Source organism: Gracilinanus agilis, chromosome X, assembly GCF_016433145.1.
Source record: "Gracilinanus agilis isolate LMUSP501 chromosome X, AgileGrace, whole genome shotgun sequence".
Classification (NCBI taxonomy): Eukaryota; Metazoa; Chordata; class Mammalia; order Didelphimorphia; family Didelphidae; genus Gracilinanus; species Gracilinanus agilis.
The window spans coordinates 18,886,763-18,903,680 of record NC_058136.1 but is presented as its reverse complement, the minus strand read 5'-3'; the positions used below and the strand labels follow the sequence as shown (position 1 = coordinate 18,903,680).

The 16,918-nt window shown below is 44.4% G+C and overlaps 1 protein-coding gene across 1 annotated transcript in view; it reads left to right on the top strand.

The window, feature by feature from the left end:
• The window catches only part of LOC123253516, a 47,020-nt gene that overhangs the window by 3,164 nt on the left and 26,938 nt on the right, over positions 1-16,918 (top strand). Inside the window, exons 2-6 of the mRNA XM_044682698.1 lie at positions 8-221; positions 10,355-10,441; positions 14,743-14,909; positions 15,363-15,463; positions 16,721-16,821. Of these exons, the coding sequence (XP_044538633.1) occupies positions 8-221; positions 10,355-10,441; positions 14,743-14,909; positions 15,363-15,463; positions 16,721-16,821 (670 nt within the window). The remainder of the gene's footprint in view (positions 1-7; positions 222-10,354; positions 10,442-14,742; positions 14,910-15,362; positions 15,464-16,720; positions 16,822-16,918) is intronic.

Below are 16,918 nucleotides of genomic sequence, written 5' to 3'. Positions count from 1 at the left end.
CTGCTAGCCGTTCCTCCTGCCCAACCTCCCTCACGAGCTCGCTCGACCCGAGCCAGCGGCCTCTCCGCCACTTCGCGGCTGCCGCCGCCGCCGCCACCGCCGTGTCCATGGAGCTGCAACAGCCCGGCCCTGGGGCCGGAGCGGAGGAAGAGCCGGGGCCGTCCACCGCTCGGGAGGCGGGAGCGGCCCCCGGGGACCGGGGGGAAGCGGAGGAAGAGGAGGTAAGCGAAGTCAGCCGCGGTGCCAGGGGGAGGGGTGGCAGCGGCTTTCTCGCTGTCTCGCTTCTCCAGCCGCGGCGCCCTTGCCTGCTGGGGTGACCCCCTCCGCGCCCGCCGTCGAAGCCGGCGGCAAGGGCCCGAGGGAGGAGGCGGGAAGGGGGGGTGGGGAACAGCTAGGAGAGCCCGGGAAAAGAGGGGCCGACTGGGCAGGAGCGCGGGGACNTAGGAGAGCCCGGGAAAAGAGGGGCCGACTGGGCAGGAGCGCGGGGACCGAGCCCTTGTTAGGGGGCCAGGGAAAGAGCTTAATTCGGATCCCCCTCTGGGATGGGGAAAGCTCGGGAGAGTCTTCTCCATTGGCTAAGCCGGGCCTCGGGGATGGGAGGGAAGGAGATCATCCGTGGCCCTGGCACTCCCCACCCCCATCGTCCAAGCCAGGCCACCCTGGACAGCAGCCCCCGCCTTTCCCCTCCCCCGCAATCGCTTCTCCCTGGCCGGCTCGAGGTGTGCGGGATGGGCCTCCCCGGCGGGGCCTTCTAGCCGGCTTCTCGGCACACGCACTTGGATTTTCTCTTTAAACCGGGATCCTTCCAGAAGAGCGGCGCTCCGCTGCCCCGGAGGGCCGGCGTCTGCTCTGACGCTCGCCCTTTGCCCCTGAGGCTTCGCTCCGAAGCCCCAAGCCCCGATTAAGCCCGGGAGTTGCCAGTTCTCCCCCTTCAGACACGCTCCGGGGACCGGCGGGACGCCGGCTGTCCGGAGCTGCTTTGGACTCGCCTCCCTGACCGGGGGCATTATGCCTTTTAAGGCTTGCCAGCCTCGCCTTTTTACTATGTACGGTAATTAAGATGCTAGGGCCCGGCCCTCGAGTGGCCTGGCCCGGGCTGTGACGCGCTGCTGCTGCTGCTGCTTGGGACCAAATGGCAGGCTGCAGCCCTGCGGGGTAAATAATTTACTGGGGGACCCTCCCCCCCAGCGCCGGCCCCACTACTGCTCCTCTGCCTCGCCTTAGTATAAGTCCCCGTAAAGTCAGCAGGGTTCTTCTTTTTAAAACAAGAGAACCTGTGGCAGATTTGACTGTTGGAGGAGGCAGAGAACTTGGAGAATTCCGAGTTCCTTTGCGCTTTGGGCTCCTGTGGGCTAACTGACCCAAGAAATGCTCAAAGGACCCCTTCAGAGTCCAAACAGAGCAGACTCCAAACCCCGGGGTACGGCAGGGAGCTCAGCTGAACTAGTTTTTAGAAAGCCCCAGAAGAACGTCTCTTACGGTATGGCACGTGGCTCATTCCCTGGGAATGATGCTCTACTGGGCTCTTTGACAACACTGGAAATCCCCCAAATTGGGACAGAGAGTGGCACTTCATCATTAAGCCCATGGGATTCGCTTCCATCTCTAGAAAAAGCAGAGCAAATTTTGTTAACCCCCTGTTCCTGTGAGGCAGAGTGTCCCAAAAGTCTTAGGGCACCCCTAGAGCATCTGAAAAAGCTTGAAACTGCAGTTAGACTTTGGGGGCACCTTATATATAATGTATAAGTACATGATCAATGTAATAATAAAACATAATAGAATAAAGAAAACAAACAATAAATGCCATAAATATGTAACTCAAATATAAGAAATGTATACGTATATATAGTGTATAAATACACAAAAATATAACAAATGTAATAAGTATTCATATATTAGACTTTGGGGGTGCTATATTTGTTATTCATTTATACAGAAATTATATTTATTATGTAATAAATATATTAGACTTGAGGGACACTACATATATTTATTATATATTTATATACAATTATATTATGTAATAAGTAGATTAGACTTTGATGACACTATATATTATACATCTGTATATAATTATAATACTTATTATGTAATAAGTCCATTCGACTGGGGACACTATATATTCATTAGCATTTATTTATGTAAATTATATTATTACATAAATTAGACTTTGGAAACACTATTCATTATGCATTTATATATAATTATTATCGCTATTATATAATAAAATATATTGGGATTTGGGGTCACTATATATTATACATTTATATATGTGAATTATCAGATTTATTACATAATAAATATATTAGGCTCTGCTGACACTATATATTTCTTATATGCTTATAGATAAATTATTCTACTTATGTAATAAATGTATTAAGCTCTGGGGACACTATACATATCTTATACTTTGTAGATATTAATTATGTAATATATTGATTCTACTTTGGGGACTGTATATATTTCTTACACATTTATAGAGGTAAATTGTACTTATGTAATAAAAAATATATTAGACTTTGGGCACACTATATATACTTCTTATAAATTTGTAGATGGGTGCAAATTATGATGTTTATTCTATAATAAATACATTAGACTTTGGAGATGCTATATAGGTTTATTATATTACATAACAAATATATTAGACTTTGAGGACATTATATATGTTTCTTATACATTTGTAATTATAAATTATACTTATGTAATAAATATATTAGATTTTGGAGACACTATATATTTTGTATATGTTTACAAATGTAAATTATTATACTATTATGTAATACATAGGTTAGACTTTGGGGACACTTTAGATGTTTCTTATATGTTTCTATATAAAACACTTGTTATATAATAAATTGAATATTAGACTTTGGGGCACACTATGTAATATATTCTGATATAGTTATTATACGTAAGAAGTATAGTATATAATAAATATACAGAGGATCCCCAAATCCAATGTCTAATATATGTATGTTTTATATGATATATTTATGTATATAGTTTTTGTGACCATGTTTATGTTTGTGTGTGTGTGTGTGTGTGTGTGTGTGTGTGTGTGTGTGTGTGTGTGTGTAGTCCCAGAGAATTGTATGCTTGAGTCTAAGTGGGTGGCAGCGTATAGAGATGGTGAGAAAGGGAGATCTCCTTGTAGCTTCACTGATGGCCTTGTAGCAGAGGGCCTCCTGGGAAAGATTGATGGCAGGACAAGGACAAGGACGCAGGAATAGGAGGGCTTCTGAACCTCAGAGTTGTGCCCTCGCACATCCTAGGCAAGACCTCTCAGAGCCTGAGGTTGTGCCGAACTGTATTTCAGCTGTTTGTGTGCATCTCTCTGTTGTCCGAGGAACAGAATAGCTGAGCGGGAAGAGAAGACCAGTGACAAAGGGTGATGCCAGGGCAGAGAATTTTTTGGTTGCCGGGATTGCCAGGATTCTGTCTACAGAGTTCTGGTTTCCGTTGGTGGAAGAGGGAGTCCTCACATTAATGGAATTACCCGAAATGAGAAGAGTGAGCATTTTTACATGGGGCTTTCGAGTTCTCAGGGCACTGTACATATGTTAAGTCATTTGGTCCTCACAAATACCCTGTGAGGTAAGGTGCTATTCTTGTCCCCATTTTACAGATGAAGAAACTGAGACAGAGAGGCCCAGAGTCCCACCACCAGTAAGTGTCTAAGACAGGATTTGAATTCAGACCTTCCTGATTCTGTGTGTTCTGTTTCACCAGCATTAGTTACCAGAAGAGAAATTAAATAATTATTATTGATAATGATGATATTGATAGCTAGCACTTATGCAGAGTGTCCCAGACAGCATGATTTTAAGTTTAAACAGCAGTAAACTGCCCTAAGACTTTTGGGACGCCCTGTATAGCTCTTCAACGTTTGCTTATCATTTCCCCCATATATTATCTCAATTAATCTCACTTGCTGTCCGACACTTTGTGACCCCTTTTGGGATTCTATCGGGGTGGTTGGCCATTTCCTTCTCCAACTCACTTTGTGGACTTTTCCATGAAAATGGAAGCACACAGGGTTAAGTGGCTTCTCCAAAGTACGGGTCTTGAGGTTGGATTTGAACTCAGGTCTTCCTGGCTCTAGACTCGCCTTTTATCCACTGAGCCACCTAGCCTCCTCCCTCCCCAGTAATGTAGATGCTATTATTAGCTTCATTCCACTGTAGAGGGAAATCGAATGACCAATTGACCCTGTGCCCTCAGGGGCTACCATTAAGTATTTGAATAATAATAATAACCATAATAATACCTCACATAGCACTTTAAAGTTTTTGGATCATTTTACAGTTATCTTCACGACAACAACGGGAGAGGTAGGTGCTTTCGTTATCTCCGTTTACAGATGAGGAAACTGAGGCTGAATGAGGGTAGGTTCTATATTATATGTTAAGTGGCTTTAGGTTACCGCATTTTTTGTTTTATGTCTGCTTTTTATGGTCTTCTTGTTTCTTTTGCCTCGACTGTCCACTGGGTGTGGTTTGGAGAATTTGGACTCTGGGAGATTTCTGGCCTGCCTCTTGGCTAATTGCAGGTTTTAGGGACCCTCTTCTTGGTTCTTAGATGTGTTTTCTTGGTTGGTGAGGTTGCTCTGTTTTTGTTGTTATTCATCCGTCTCGCTTGTGTCTGTCTTGGTGACCCCATTTGGAGTTTTCTCAGCAAATGTACTGGGGTGCTTGGCCATTTCCTTCGCCGTCTCATTTTACAGATGAGGAAATTGAGGCAAACAGAGTGAAGTGACTCACCCGGGGTCACACAACTAGTAAGCGTCTGAGGCCAGATTTGAACTCAAGGGGAGTCTTCAAGCCTACTCCAGTCCTGGTGCTCTATTATATTAGAGATGATTTTTTCCAGGAAGGAATATGTCAGGAAAAACAATAATGCCTATTTCTGCAGGATTTTAAGGTTTTCAAAACACTTCTTTAGAGTAGCCCCAGGAGCTTGACAGTAGATATATTTTTGTCCCCATTTCACAGATGGAGAAACTCTTGAACTGCTTAGGGCCACCCAGAAAAGAAAAAGAGAAGAACAAAGGCAACGACCATGACCTTTTATATCCTCTTGTCAACTGAAACTAGCTAAAGATGAACCGAATAAGTTTCCTGGAGCAATTTAGAGCCAGTTTATTTTTCCTTCTTTAGAAGATGGAAGAAGTTTTGTGGTTACCTTTTGTTTTTTTTATCCCAGTCCTCCTCCAGCAACAAAGATAAACAGTAAAGGGAAAACCTCCCTGAAGGTGGGCTACTTTCCCCTCCCAGCACTCATTTCTGCTCTCCAGGAAGAAGGTGTTGCTTCATCCCTTCTCCCAAGGCCATAATGTGGCCCTTGAACTCTGGTTCAGGCTGGGTGGAGTTTTGAGCCATTTCAGAGGCATCTCCGGGCTTCTTCGAAGCCTTCCTCATTTCCCTTTCTTTTCTGCTTCCCTCAGATGGGTAAATAGCCACTGGGCTTGGCTGCCCATCCCCCTAGCTAGGAGTCCACAAAAACCACTCTCACTTTGGAGCACAAAGTTTATTGCTTCACCTGGGAAAGCAGATTAATTAAAGGAACCTGGGTCTCTCCTGCTCCAAGAGATCCCGAATTTTAATTAGCACAGAAATCAAATCAACAGGGGGTTGGGGAATTCTTGGGAAAACTTAGCAAAAGCTTATTGAGACCAAATACTTGGTAGGATTAAAGCTTTCTCTGCCCCCCCTCCCCCCAGTTCCTGAGTGTATGCTAATATTCTTTTTTTCTGCCTTAGAATCAATACTATGTATTGGTTCCAAGGTAGAAGAGCAGTAAGGGCTAGGCTACTGGGTTAAGTGACTTGTCCAGGGTCACACAGCTAGGTAGGGTCTGAGGTCTGATTTGAACCCAGGACATCCCGTCTCTAGGCCTGACTCTCAATCCGCTGAGCTACCCAGCTGCCCCCATATGTTAATATTCTTGCAAGAGGAATAGTGCCATTTTCACCATTATGAAATTGGAAAACTCAATTTCGCATCCTCACCAATCACTTATGAGGAATTGGAAACTGTGGGTCCTGGTTCCCCTCCTTGCCCTTTGCTTTAGGAATAGGACCAGAACCCAAGATTCCTAATTCTCTGTCTCACGTTGTTTCTTCCACATTGAGAAATTTCAGAAATGACTGAAGCTCAGATTAGTTGGATTCTATGCAGAATAGAAAGTTTTGGGTGGAAAGCCTCCCCCCCACCTTTGGCCAGGTATATACTTAGAGGGGTGTGCTGCAGGTGACTCCCCCAGGGTCACACAGTCAGAAGGTTTCAGAGGTGATACTGGAACCAAGGTGTTCTTGCTTCTTGGGATAGCCTATTCCACTACCCTCACTATGCCTTATAGAGTTACTTTTCCAGTTTGTTAAAAACAAAGCCATCCTGTGTTGCTCAGTGGCTAGAGAGCCAGGCCTGGAGATGGGAGGTCCTGGGTTCAAATCTAACCTCAGATACTTTCCAGCTGTGTGACCCTGGGCAAGTCACTTAACCCCCATTACCTAGCCCTTACCGCTATTCTGCCACACAACATGTGGTTTTGATTCTAAGACAGAAGATAAGGGTTTTTTAAAAAAAGATTCACCACACATTTGACACTCTGCTGTTTTTAAAATTCCTTTTTTAAAGCCTGACCTTCTGATGACTTAGTATCAGTTCTAAGACAGAAGAGCAGCAGGAGCTAGGTTGGAGGTGAAGTGACTTGCCCAGGGTCACACAGTAGTAAATGTCTGAGGCCAGATTTGAACTCAGGAAGATGAGTCTTCCCGGCTCCAGGGCTGGCTCTTCATCTGTGGCACCACCAAACTGCTCCTGAAATCTCTTTAATGTGTCAAAACCATGTCAAACCCAACTTTTGCACAAGAACTAATATTTTAATTCATTTTTATTTCTGCGTTTTGATATTACTTTCATTTGCCAATAGCTCCTTCCTCACCTAGACTACCCATCCCTTGTAACAGATGCTATTAAGAAAGAGGGAGAGCAAAGCTGTTCAACAAAGCCAGTCTACTGTGCTAGATGGCAAACTCTTCCCCTACAGTGCCTCCTCCAGCAATGAAAGCAGTCCGGTGCCTTTTCCCAATTCTCCTATGCCAGTGATGGCGAGCCTATGACATGGGTGCCAAAGATGGCATGCAGAGTGCCCTCTGTGGGCACTTGGTCACCCCCACCTCCCATTACTAGAAAGGCAGAGGGACTCAGGCGGAGCTGTTCCCCTCCCCTTCTCTATGGTGTCGGATGCCATTTTCCCCATCCCCTGCCCCGCTGCCCAGCAGCCAATGGGAGCACACAGGGTAAGGTGGGAGGCTCACAGGTGACAGAGCTGGAGGGGAGCAGAATGCTGGGGCCACTCCCCACCCCCTCTCCATGAGGCCTGAGGAAATTCCTTACTTCATCCACCCTCTATCCAGCATCCCAATGGGAGCGTTTTCTCCCTTCCCTGTGTGGGGTATTGGGGGGGGGGGTAGGGTGATCCCAGCAAGGAGGGGAAGGGCATGGCATGTGGTCTGGAGGAGGGGTGGAGCCCAGCACTCCATCTCTAAAAGGTTAGCCATCACTGTCCTACGAGGTTAAACTTGGTCATCATAATGCCAAGGCATTTAATTTCTTTTTTAAAATGCTTACCACCTTTTGTCTAAGGCAGAAGAGCAGTAAAGTCTGGGCAGTAGAGGTTAAGTGACTTGACCAAGATTTTACACACACAGCTAGGAAGTGTCTGAGACTAGATTTGAACCCAGGACCTCTTGACTCCAGGCCCAACACTGTAGCCACTCTGCTACCTAGTGTTGAGAGCTATTTATCATTTCTGATAAGGACTGCTTAGTTGATAAGAAAACAGGACATGGGAGTCGATCTTGACTGTATCTTGACTGTTAACTCATAGCTGCTTCTCCAAAGTGCCATTGAGTCACAAATTTATTATATATGAAAATTTCAAACTCCCTTTCACCCACAGGCACAGAGAGAGATTTACAGCTTGGTAGACATTGCAATTAGCTTAGACAACACACAGAAACCTCAGAAACTTCAAGGTGAAGATAAGAACCAGGCTGGACCTTCAGCTATGTGATTATCAGCAAGCTAAGTCTGAGAATACTTTTCTCAGGGGCAAAAATGCCCCTGCTAAACTAAGGTTTTGGCCTTGGGTTGCCAAGCAGCTGCATTTCTGACCAAAGAGGAAGAATGTTAACCTCTTGACTACTGGTTTGCTAGGAGCTTAAAGCTTTTCAGTAAGACTATATCACTTTTTAAGAAAAAGTGTGAATCATGAAAAGGAGTCAAAAGAGGAGTCTCAGATTTTTATCTATTTGAGATTCTGTTTCTCTTACTGGCCTCCCACAACCTAGGTGCCCCTAAATGTAGTTTATTGCTATTATTAAAATCCTTACTTTATGTCTTAGGAACAACTCTAAGACAGAAGGACAAGGTCTAGGCAATGGGGGTTAAGTGACTTGCCCAGGGTCACATAGCTAGGCCATGTCTGAGGCCACATTTGAACCCAAGACCTCCCATCTCAAGGCCTGGTGCTCTATCCATTGAGCCACCCAGATGCCCCTAATTTCTTCTTATTGTGCTTTCCATTTGCATGACTGTCATTGCGTATCTTTTACTGGAATCCTTCCCCAACCCCTCTTCATTCCAGGGCCTTCCCCCTGTTAATTATTTCCTACTTCTCTTGTATATAGCTGTTGGCTTATTGCCTCCCATTAGATTGTGAGCTCCTTGAGGGCAGGGACTGTTGTCCATCTCTGTCTGGCACATAGTAGGCACTTAATAAATCCTTATCCCTTGTGAATATTGTTTTCGTGGGTTGACTAACCTTCTCTCACTTGCCCAGATTCATCCTATTCCTTGCCTCTGAGGATAGTAGTCTCTGACGTCCTTCATGTCCCACAATGTCTCTGGGCATCCCCAGAGATCAGGGGGGCATGAGTTCTCAGTCTCTTCTAACAGGAAAAATGCTGCCACATGGGAGTTCTTTGAGAGCAGATGCTGGCCTTTTGCCATCTTTGCAACCCCTGAGTTTAGGAACTTCTTGGAGCATCTGCCCAGCAGATCCTTCCTGTCCAGGCTCTGAGCTAGACACTGGGCGAGGTGTCCAGGATGGGCAAAGTGAGCTCTGTGTGTATGTATACATACCAGATGTTAAGGTCGAAGAGATGAAAAACAAGGAAATTGTCTCTGTCCTCCGCCACTTGCTTTCCTGCTTTTGCTTTCTTTGTGCTGAATCAATGCTAACATTTCTTGGGGCAACTAGGTGGCTCAGTGGATAGAGAACCAGGCCTGGAGACAGGAAATCTTGGGTTCCAGTCTGGCCTCAGACACTTCCTAGCTGTATCACCCTGAGCAGGCCACTTAGCTCCCTTTGCCTAGCCCTTGCTGCTCTTCTCTCTTAGAACTGATACCAGCATGGAAGGCAAGGGTTTAAAAGAAATGATAATGGGGGCAGCTAGGTGGCTTGGTGGATTGAGAGCCAGGCCCAGAGGTGGGAGGTGCTGGGTTCCAATCTGGCCTCAGACACTTCCTAGCTGGATGACCCTGGGCAAGTCACTTCACCCCTGTTGTCTAGCCCTTACCACTCTTCTGTCTGGTTCTATAGCACACTGCATTAATTCTATGATTGTAGGTAAGGTTTTTTAAAAAAAGAAATGATAACGTTTCTTAAACTAGTAATCAAAACACATTTCTAAAAAATGCACACTCTGGTTTGCTAAGAGCCTCCTGCATTTACAGGAAAGGAAATCGGAATTTCTGCATTTTAATCAGATTGCTTAACTTTGGTATGTTATCAATAAAAACAGCATATCCCAGGTTTTCAGAATATACTGAAAATTATATTAATTTAGATGAATTAAAATGATCATATTTATTGATATAATTTTTGGAACTCAAACAGGTGAAAAAATGACTAAAAAGAATGATTATTGGTGGGAATGCAAAGACAGTCTCTACCCTCAAGGAATTGATGTTCTGTTGGGGAGAGACTTCCCTGCTAATGGCTGGGCTGGGCAACTTTGGTCCTGTCGATTGCTTTTGTTATTTGCTTGTTTTTCTTCTGTCTTGTCTGACTCTTCTGTCATCCCGTTTGGAGTTTTCTCCACAAAGACAGAGGAGTGAGTTTGCCATTCCCTTCTCTGGCTCATTTGACAGAGGAGGAAACTGAGGCAAACAGGGTGAAGTGACTTGCATAGGGTCACTCAGCTAAGTGCCCTTTTAACCTTCTGTCTGTAGTTGAAATCAATTTTGCTTCTTCTCTTTTTCATGATTCAGTTGAGAACGTTTCTTTTGTTGTTTTAAGGATATTCTTGTCATCTACTGACCTTGTTTGTTTTTGGAAATTTCAGAAAAATGACCCTCCTTTTCTACTGAAACCTCCTCCTAAAGCTTGCAGACCTGAAAAGGAGATTGATTCTGAATATGAAGAGAAGATGGTATGTGCTTTTGCTTTATCTGATCTGTGATTGGGGGAATTTTTTTAACCCTTGCCTTCTGTCTTAGAATCAATACTGTGAATTAGTTTCATAGTAGAAGAGCAGTAAGGGCTAGGCAATGGGGGTGAAGTGACTTGCCCAGGGTCACACAACTAGGAAGTGTCTGAGGCCAGATTTGAACCCAGGACCTCCTATCTCTAGGCCTGGCTCACAATTCACTGAGTCACCTGGCTGCCCCCAGGTAGTTGATTTCTTTTGTAGTGGGAGGTAACAGAATAAAAGCGGGAGATGAAGGAGAACCATCCATTTTAGAGGAGCTTTAGGTTCTAGCCTCCCTCCCTCCCAGCACTTCCCAGCTTTATAGCTGAGGAAGGTAAAACTTGCTTCCTGGTTCTCTTTTCTGGAACACCACCACTCCTTTTGGTAGCAAAATTCAATAATAATAGCAAGCATTTTCTTTTTTTTCCTTTTTATTTTTTTAAAACCCTTACCTTCCGTCTTGGAGTCAATACTGTGTATTGGCTCCAAGGCAGAAGAGTGGTAAGGGTAGGCAATGGGGGTCAAGTGACTTGCCCAGGGTCACACAGCTGGGAAGTGTCTGAGGCCAGATTTGAACCTAGGACCTCCCATCTCTAGGTCTGGCTCTCAATCCACTGAACTACCCAGCTGCCCCCGATAGCAAGCATTTTCATAGGGTTTTACATGGGGTGTTCTCTTTTGAACAACCTTACTCTTATTGGCCCCATTTTACAGCTGAGGACATTGAGGCATTCCCCTATCTGTTGCTTCATAAATCTGTGGATCTTTCATGAGTAAATTTGTTGAAAGAATTATTATCAGAGAGGTTAATTATGCCCCGAAGGGAAGACACTCTCTCTGTGGTCCACATTTCTCAGGTTCTGTTTTCATTTTCTGGTATAAGAATCCATCAGTGGGGCTTCCATTTTGATGAGCCTCCCTGGGTTGTTGTGGGGATCGTATGTGATAATGATCAGAAAGCACTTAGCGCAGTGCCTGGCCACTGAGTATGGTTAATTCTTCTTCTTCTTCTCCCTGAGATCATTGGATTTCACCTTTTTGGGGTGGGCTGTTCTGGGAAAGTTGGAAGAACCTGTGTGTGCACGCGTGTGTGTTTTAGGTCGCTACTTCTAGATGATGGTATCAGTTTCTTGTTAGCGATGGCTGCTACCCACATCATCCGGAAGCAATCCCTTTCCCGAATTTCGGTCATCTCAGCCAGCCAGCCAGAATGTCACTGGCCATAAGCATGATGGTCCTCCAAGGACCAAACGAAATGAAAACTTTTCTGGTTCCCTCCAGCTGCTGGCCTGAATATGTTTCACCTCAATTTTAGTGTTAGACAAAGAGGCTTTCTCTCAGTCTAGGAAAGCGGCGGAGCAAGCCGCCGAAGCCTTCTGAATTTCTCCGGGGAATGTGCCTGTTTGATTTGCCTGAAGAGATCCTGGCTGGCGGGGAGTGTTTTTCTAGCCAAGGCAAATGTCAGGTTGCCCTCCTGTGGCCTGAAGAAATACTATGTTTGGAGAATTAATCTCGGATATTGTGATATCTCAAGCTTTAATATAGTGAGTGACCTAAACAGCTACTCTTTCACTCAGCTTGAAGCGAGTGCCTACTAGGTGCTAGGCACTATGGCGGGGAGCCAGAGAAGGGCTGTGGAAAACAGATTTAGAGAGGCCAATTTCTTGGGCTCCCCCAGAGAAGGAAAGGAAAAGAGAAAAGAGGGAAAGGCCCAGGATCTTGAAACCGTTGAAAGGGGGAAGCATTGAGGGGTCAGGAAAGACTTCCTGTAAAAGGTAGAATTTTAGTTGGGATTCTAAGGAAGCCAGGAAGGAGAGAGGAGGAGGAGAAGAGGGAGCATTCCAGGCACGGGGGCGGGGGGGGGGCAGGGAGCAGCCAAGGAAAATGCCAATATGTTGAGGTAATGCAAGTTTCACTGTTACCGTATTGGAATGGAGAAATGTTTGTCATCTTTATAAAATGCTATTGAAACACTTTTGAGAGGAAAGAAACTAGTATTGATTTTTCGCTATAGTTTGAATACCCCTAAAAGAGTTTAGTGTACAGCATTAGATTATCCATTAATTGTAATGGCTTAGCTTCTTAATTTCACAGCACATTTTCTATGATGAGGCCTTCAGAGAATTTGGTATGTATGTACCATTTCAGAAACAACTTAAATCTACAATCCTGAGCAAATCACCAGACCTCCAGCTGAGCCTTGGTTTCCTCACTTGTAAAATGAAGAGCACTTCTGCTAGCACTATCTCATTCCCAGGGCTGTTTAGAGCATTAGATCTGATGATTATCTTTTAGATGCTTTACAGTGTAATGCATTCTGTGTGGTGCTTTAGAAATGAGAGCCAAAGGGCAAAATGACAAATGGTGGAGGAGATGTAGAAAAGTAGGGACACTAATACATTGTTGGTGGAGCTGTGACCTGATCCAACCATTTTGGAGAGCAATTCGGAATTACACTTAGACAACTATAAAACGGTGTTTTCCTTTAGACCCAGCAATACCACTGCAGGGTCTGTTTCCCAAGGAGATTAGGGGAAAAGGAGAAGAACCCATATGCTCCAGAATATTTGTAGCAGCTCTCTTTGTGGTGCCAAAGAACTAGAAGTTGAGGGGCTATCCATCAATTGGGAATGAAGTTGTGCTATATGATTGTGATAAAATATTTACCACTCCATAAAAAATGATGAGTAGGCTAATTAAAAAAAAACTTGGAAAGCACGAAACAGGATAATGAACAGGGAAATGAATGGAACCAAGAGAACATCACACACAGCTACAGATTTAATACTGGAAGAATAAACTGTGAATGTTATCTCCACAAAAGTGGAAGCATGAAAGATATCATTGGGATGAAAATACAGATTCTGCCTCCCAGATGATGCCTACTTGGGTGTGGGGAGGAGATGAGGGGCTGGGACACTTGTAAATAAATTCTATTAATAAATAATAATAATTAAAAGTAAGAAATGAGAGCCAAATTCAAGTAAAGAGAGTTTGGAAAAGAAAAATACCTTCTTGTTGTTTTGGAAAGGTGATTTTATTTTGGTCTTAAATCTTTGAGGTCATGCTGCTTATTTTCAGGGACTTACTAAGTCTTTCAAGTTATTACTTAATTGTTCTGAAAAAATCAGAGGGTCGAGGATCACAAGCTGGATGGGACCCCAGTGGTAGTCTAGAACAACATCCTTATTTTCCAGATAAGGAAACTGAGGCCCAGGGAGGATAAGTGACTTGCCAAGGACACACAGGCAGAAATTATTGGGAGTGAGATAACTTACTGAACAATCTCAGTGCCCTGAAAGAATTACATGATTTTTACAGTTGAAAGAGTCATTGAATGCCATCTAATCTAATCTCTTCACATCTTATTTAAGATCAGACACCCCCTTTCAAAAACTCTTAGTTTTTGTCTGAGTAACTGCTCTAAGATTGAAGGGCAAGGATGAGGCAAATGGGGTTAAGTGACTTGCCCAAGGTCACACATCTAGGAAGTGTCTGAGGCTGTATTCAATCCCAGGTCCTCCTGACAACTGGCCTGGTGCTCTAACTATTTAGCCACTTAAATGCCCCCATCCTCTCCTTATTATTATTGTTATTGTTAGAACCCTTACCCTTCATCTTATAATCAATACTGTGTATGGGTTGCAAGGTAGAAGAGCAGTAAGGGCCAGGCAAACTGGGTTCAGTGACTTGCCCAGGGGCACACAGATAGGAAGTGTCTGAGGCCTGATTTGATCCCAGGTTCTTTTGACTCTAGGCCTGGAGCTCTGTCTACTGAGCCCCCTTAGTTGCTTTCCTTCCCCCTTTTCATTTATTTATTTAATTATTATTAGTTTTAACCCCTTACCTTCTTTAGAATCAATACTGTGTATTGGTTCCAAGGCAAAAGAATGCAATGGGGGTTAAGTGACTTGCATAGGGTCACATAGCTAGGAAAAATTTGATTTTTTAAAATCAAATTAAAGATTTTTTAAAATCAAATTAAAGATTTAAATGCAGGACCTCATGTCTCTGACTTTTCCATCTTCTGAGTCACATAGATGCCACCTCCCCCTCCCCCCTTTGACAAATATATTTCACTGTTTCTTTTTAAATTTAATTTTAATGTTTTATTTTTTCACTATTTTTACAAGGATTTTTAAGAAGGAGAAGATGAATTACATGATAGGACTTGAGGGCATTTGAAGCAGAATTACCTTACTTTTAATAACAAGGAATGGATATTATAAATGTCTAATTTTTCTTTTTGTTTTGGAAATTAGAAAACAGACCGGGCCAAACGATTTGAATTTCTACTAAAGCAGACTGAGCTCTTTGCTCATTTCATTCAACCAGCGGCCCAGAAATCTCCAACATCACCCTTGAAGGTGAAAGTGGGACGTCCCCGACTGAAGCGTGACGAAAAGCAATGCCTTCTTTCAGCTGGGGAGTATGTTGGCACCTTTCTCTTTTTACGCAGACGTTAATTGGCACCTCCATCATATGCTTAGGTCATGGTAGACTCAGGTATGGGGTGAAGTCAGGCTTATAACTTATTTATTCCAGGATTAGATAGAATGCAGATTTGTCCTGCCAATTGCAAAGGACAGAAGGAAGCCATTGGGCATTTATTTTTTTAAACCCTCACCTTCTGTCTTAGAATAGATACTGTGTATTGCTTCTAAGGCAGAAGAGCAGTAAGGGCCAGGCAATGGGGGTGAAGTGACTTGCCCAGGGTCACACAGCTAGGAACTGTCTGAGGCCAGATTTGAACCTAGGACCTCCCGTCTCTGGGCCTGGCTCTCTATTCACTGAGCCACCTGGCTGCCCCCCTGGACATTGATTTTTAAAGCCTAGGTCCCAATGGAACTTGAAGGTTGATATGTCTCATTGTCCCTTTCAGTTACCGTCATAGACGTACAGAGCAAGAAGAAGATGAAGAATTGTTGTCAGAGAGCCGAAAGTCATCTAGTGTTTGTGTTCGATTCGAGGTGTCTCCTTCGTGTAAGTACTACACAATTTGGCAGACTTTTTCCAGGTTGGTTTATACAGGATGTTACTTGGTACCTTTATTTAAAAAAACATTTTTTAAATCCCTTACTTTCTGTTTTTGTAACAACTCTAAGACAGAGGGGCAAGGCCTAGACCAATGATGGCGAACTTATGGCACAGGTGCCAAAAATGGCACTCAGAGTGCTCTCTATGGGCATGCACACTGCCCCCCCCCCAGAGTTCATTACTAGAAAGGCAGAGGGACTCAGGCAGAGCTGCTCCCCTCCCCATCTCCACTGTGCCTGATGACATTTTTTTCACCCCCCCACCCCTCTGCCTAGCAGCCCAATGGGAGCTCATCCTCCCTCCCTTTTATGGGGTAAGGGTAGGGGGCAGGGTACACCTGGCACTCAATGAGGGAGATGGGCATGACATGCCATTCTGTGTGGGGTGGGCCCAGTATTGAGTCTGGGAGTGGGTGGGGTGGGGATAGGGCCTGACACTCTGTCTCTAAAACATTCACTATCACTGGCCTAGGCAAACAGGGTTAAGTGACTTGCCTAGGGCCACATAGTTAGGACTTGTCTGAGGCCAGATTTGAACTCATCCCCTGTATAGCAGTTATTATCTACATCCCCCACCACCTCCATTAAGGAATATGGACACCTAGCATTCCAGCCAGTCTGGCCTGTTTGCTATTGCCTGTACCAGATATTCCAATCACTCACCTCCATGTCTTTGCACAGATTGTAATCCCACCCACCCTGTGCATTCCTCTTTTACCTCTGCCTCTGTTAAGCCTCAGTCTAAATAGCATCTCCTCTATGGGGCCTACCCTGAGCCTCTCAGTTGCTGGTGCAAACCCTCCCCAACCAAAATATCTAGAAGTGGAAGGGACTCGAGAAGCATCTAGTGGAATACCCTTATTTCTACAAATGAGACTGAGGCCAGAGAGGAGAAGAGACTGGCTGGTCTAAGGTCATACGGTGTCAAATTTAAATCCAGATCCTATGACTCAGGTTTTTTAAACCCTTACTTTCTGTCTTCATAACAACTTTAAGACAGAAGGGCAAGGGCTAAGCAAACAGGGTTCAGTGACTTGTCCAGGGTCACTCAACTACAAAGTGTCAGAGGCTAGATTTGAACCCAGGCCCTCTTGATCCCAGGCCTGGTGCACTATCTCTGGCAGCTGAGTTCCCTAGCTGCGCCTCCTTGGTACTTAAAAAACAACTTCATGATAAGATGGTTGATGTTATTTTAATTTTGCAGATGTAAAAGGAGGGACACTGCGAGATTATCAGGTTAGGGGCTTGAACTGGATGATCTCCCTTTATGAAAATGGAGTTAATGGCATTCTGGCGGATGAAATGGTAAGAAGTGGGTGGTAAAAAGGGGGTGCCAGATTCCCTCTCTTTTCTTTTCAAATCATTTTTAAAAAGCCCTCACCTTCATCTTAGGATCAATACT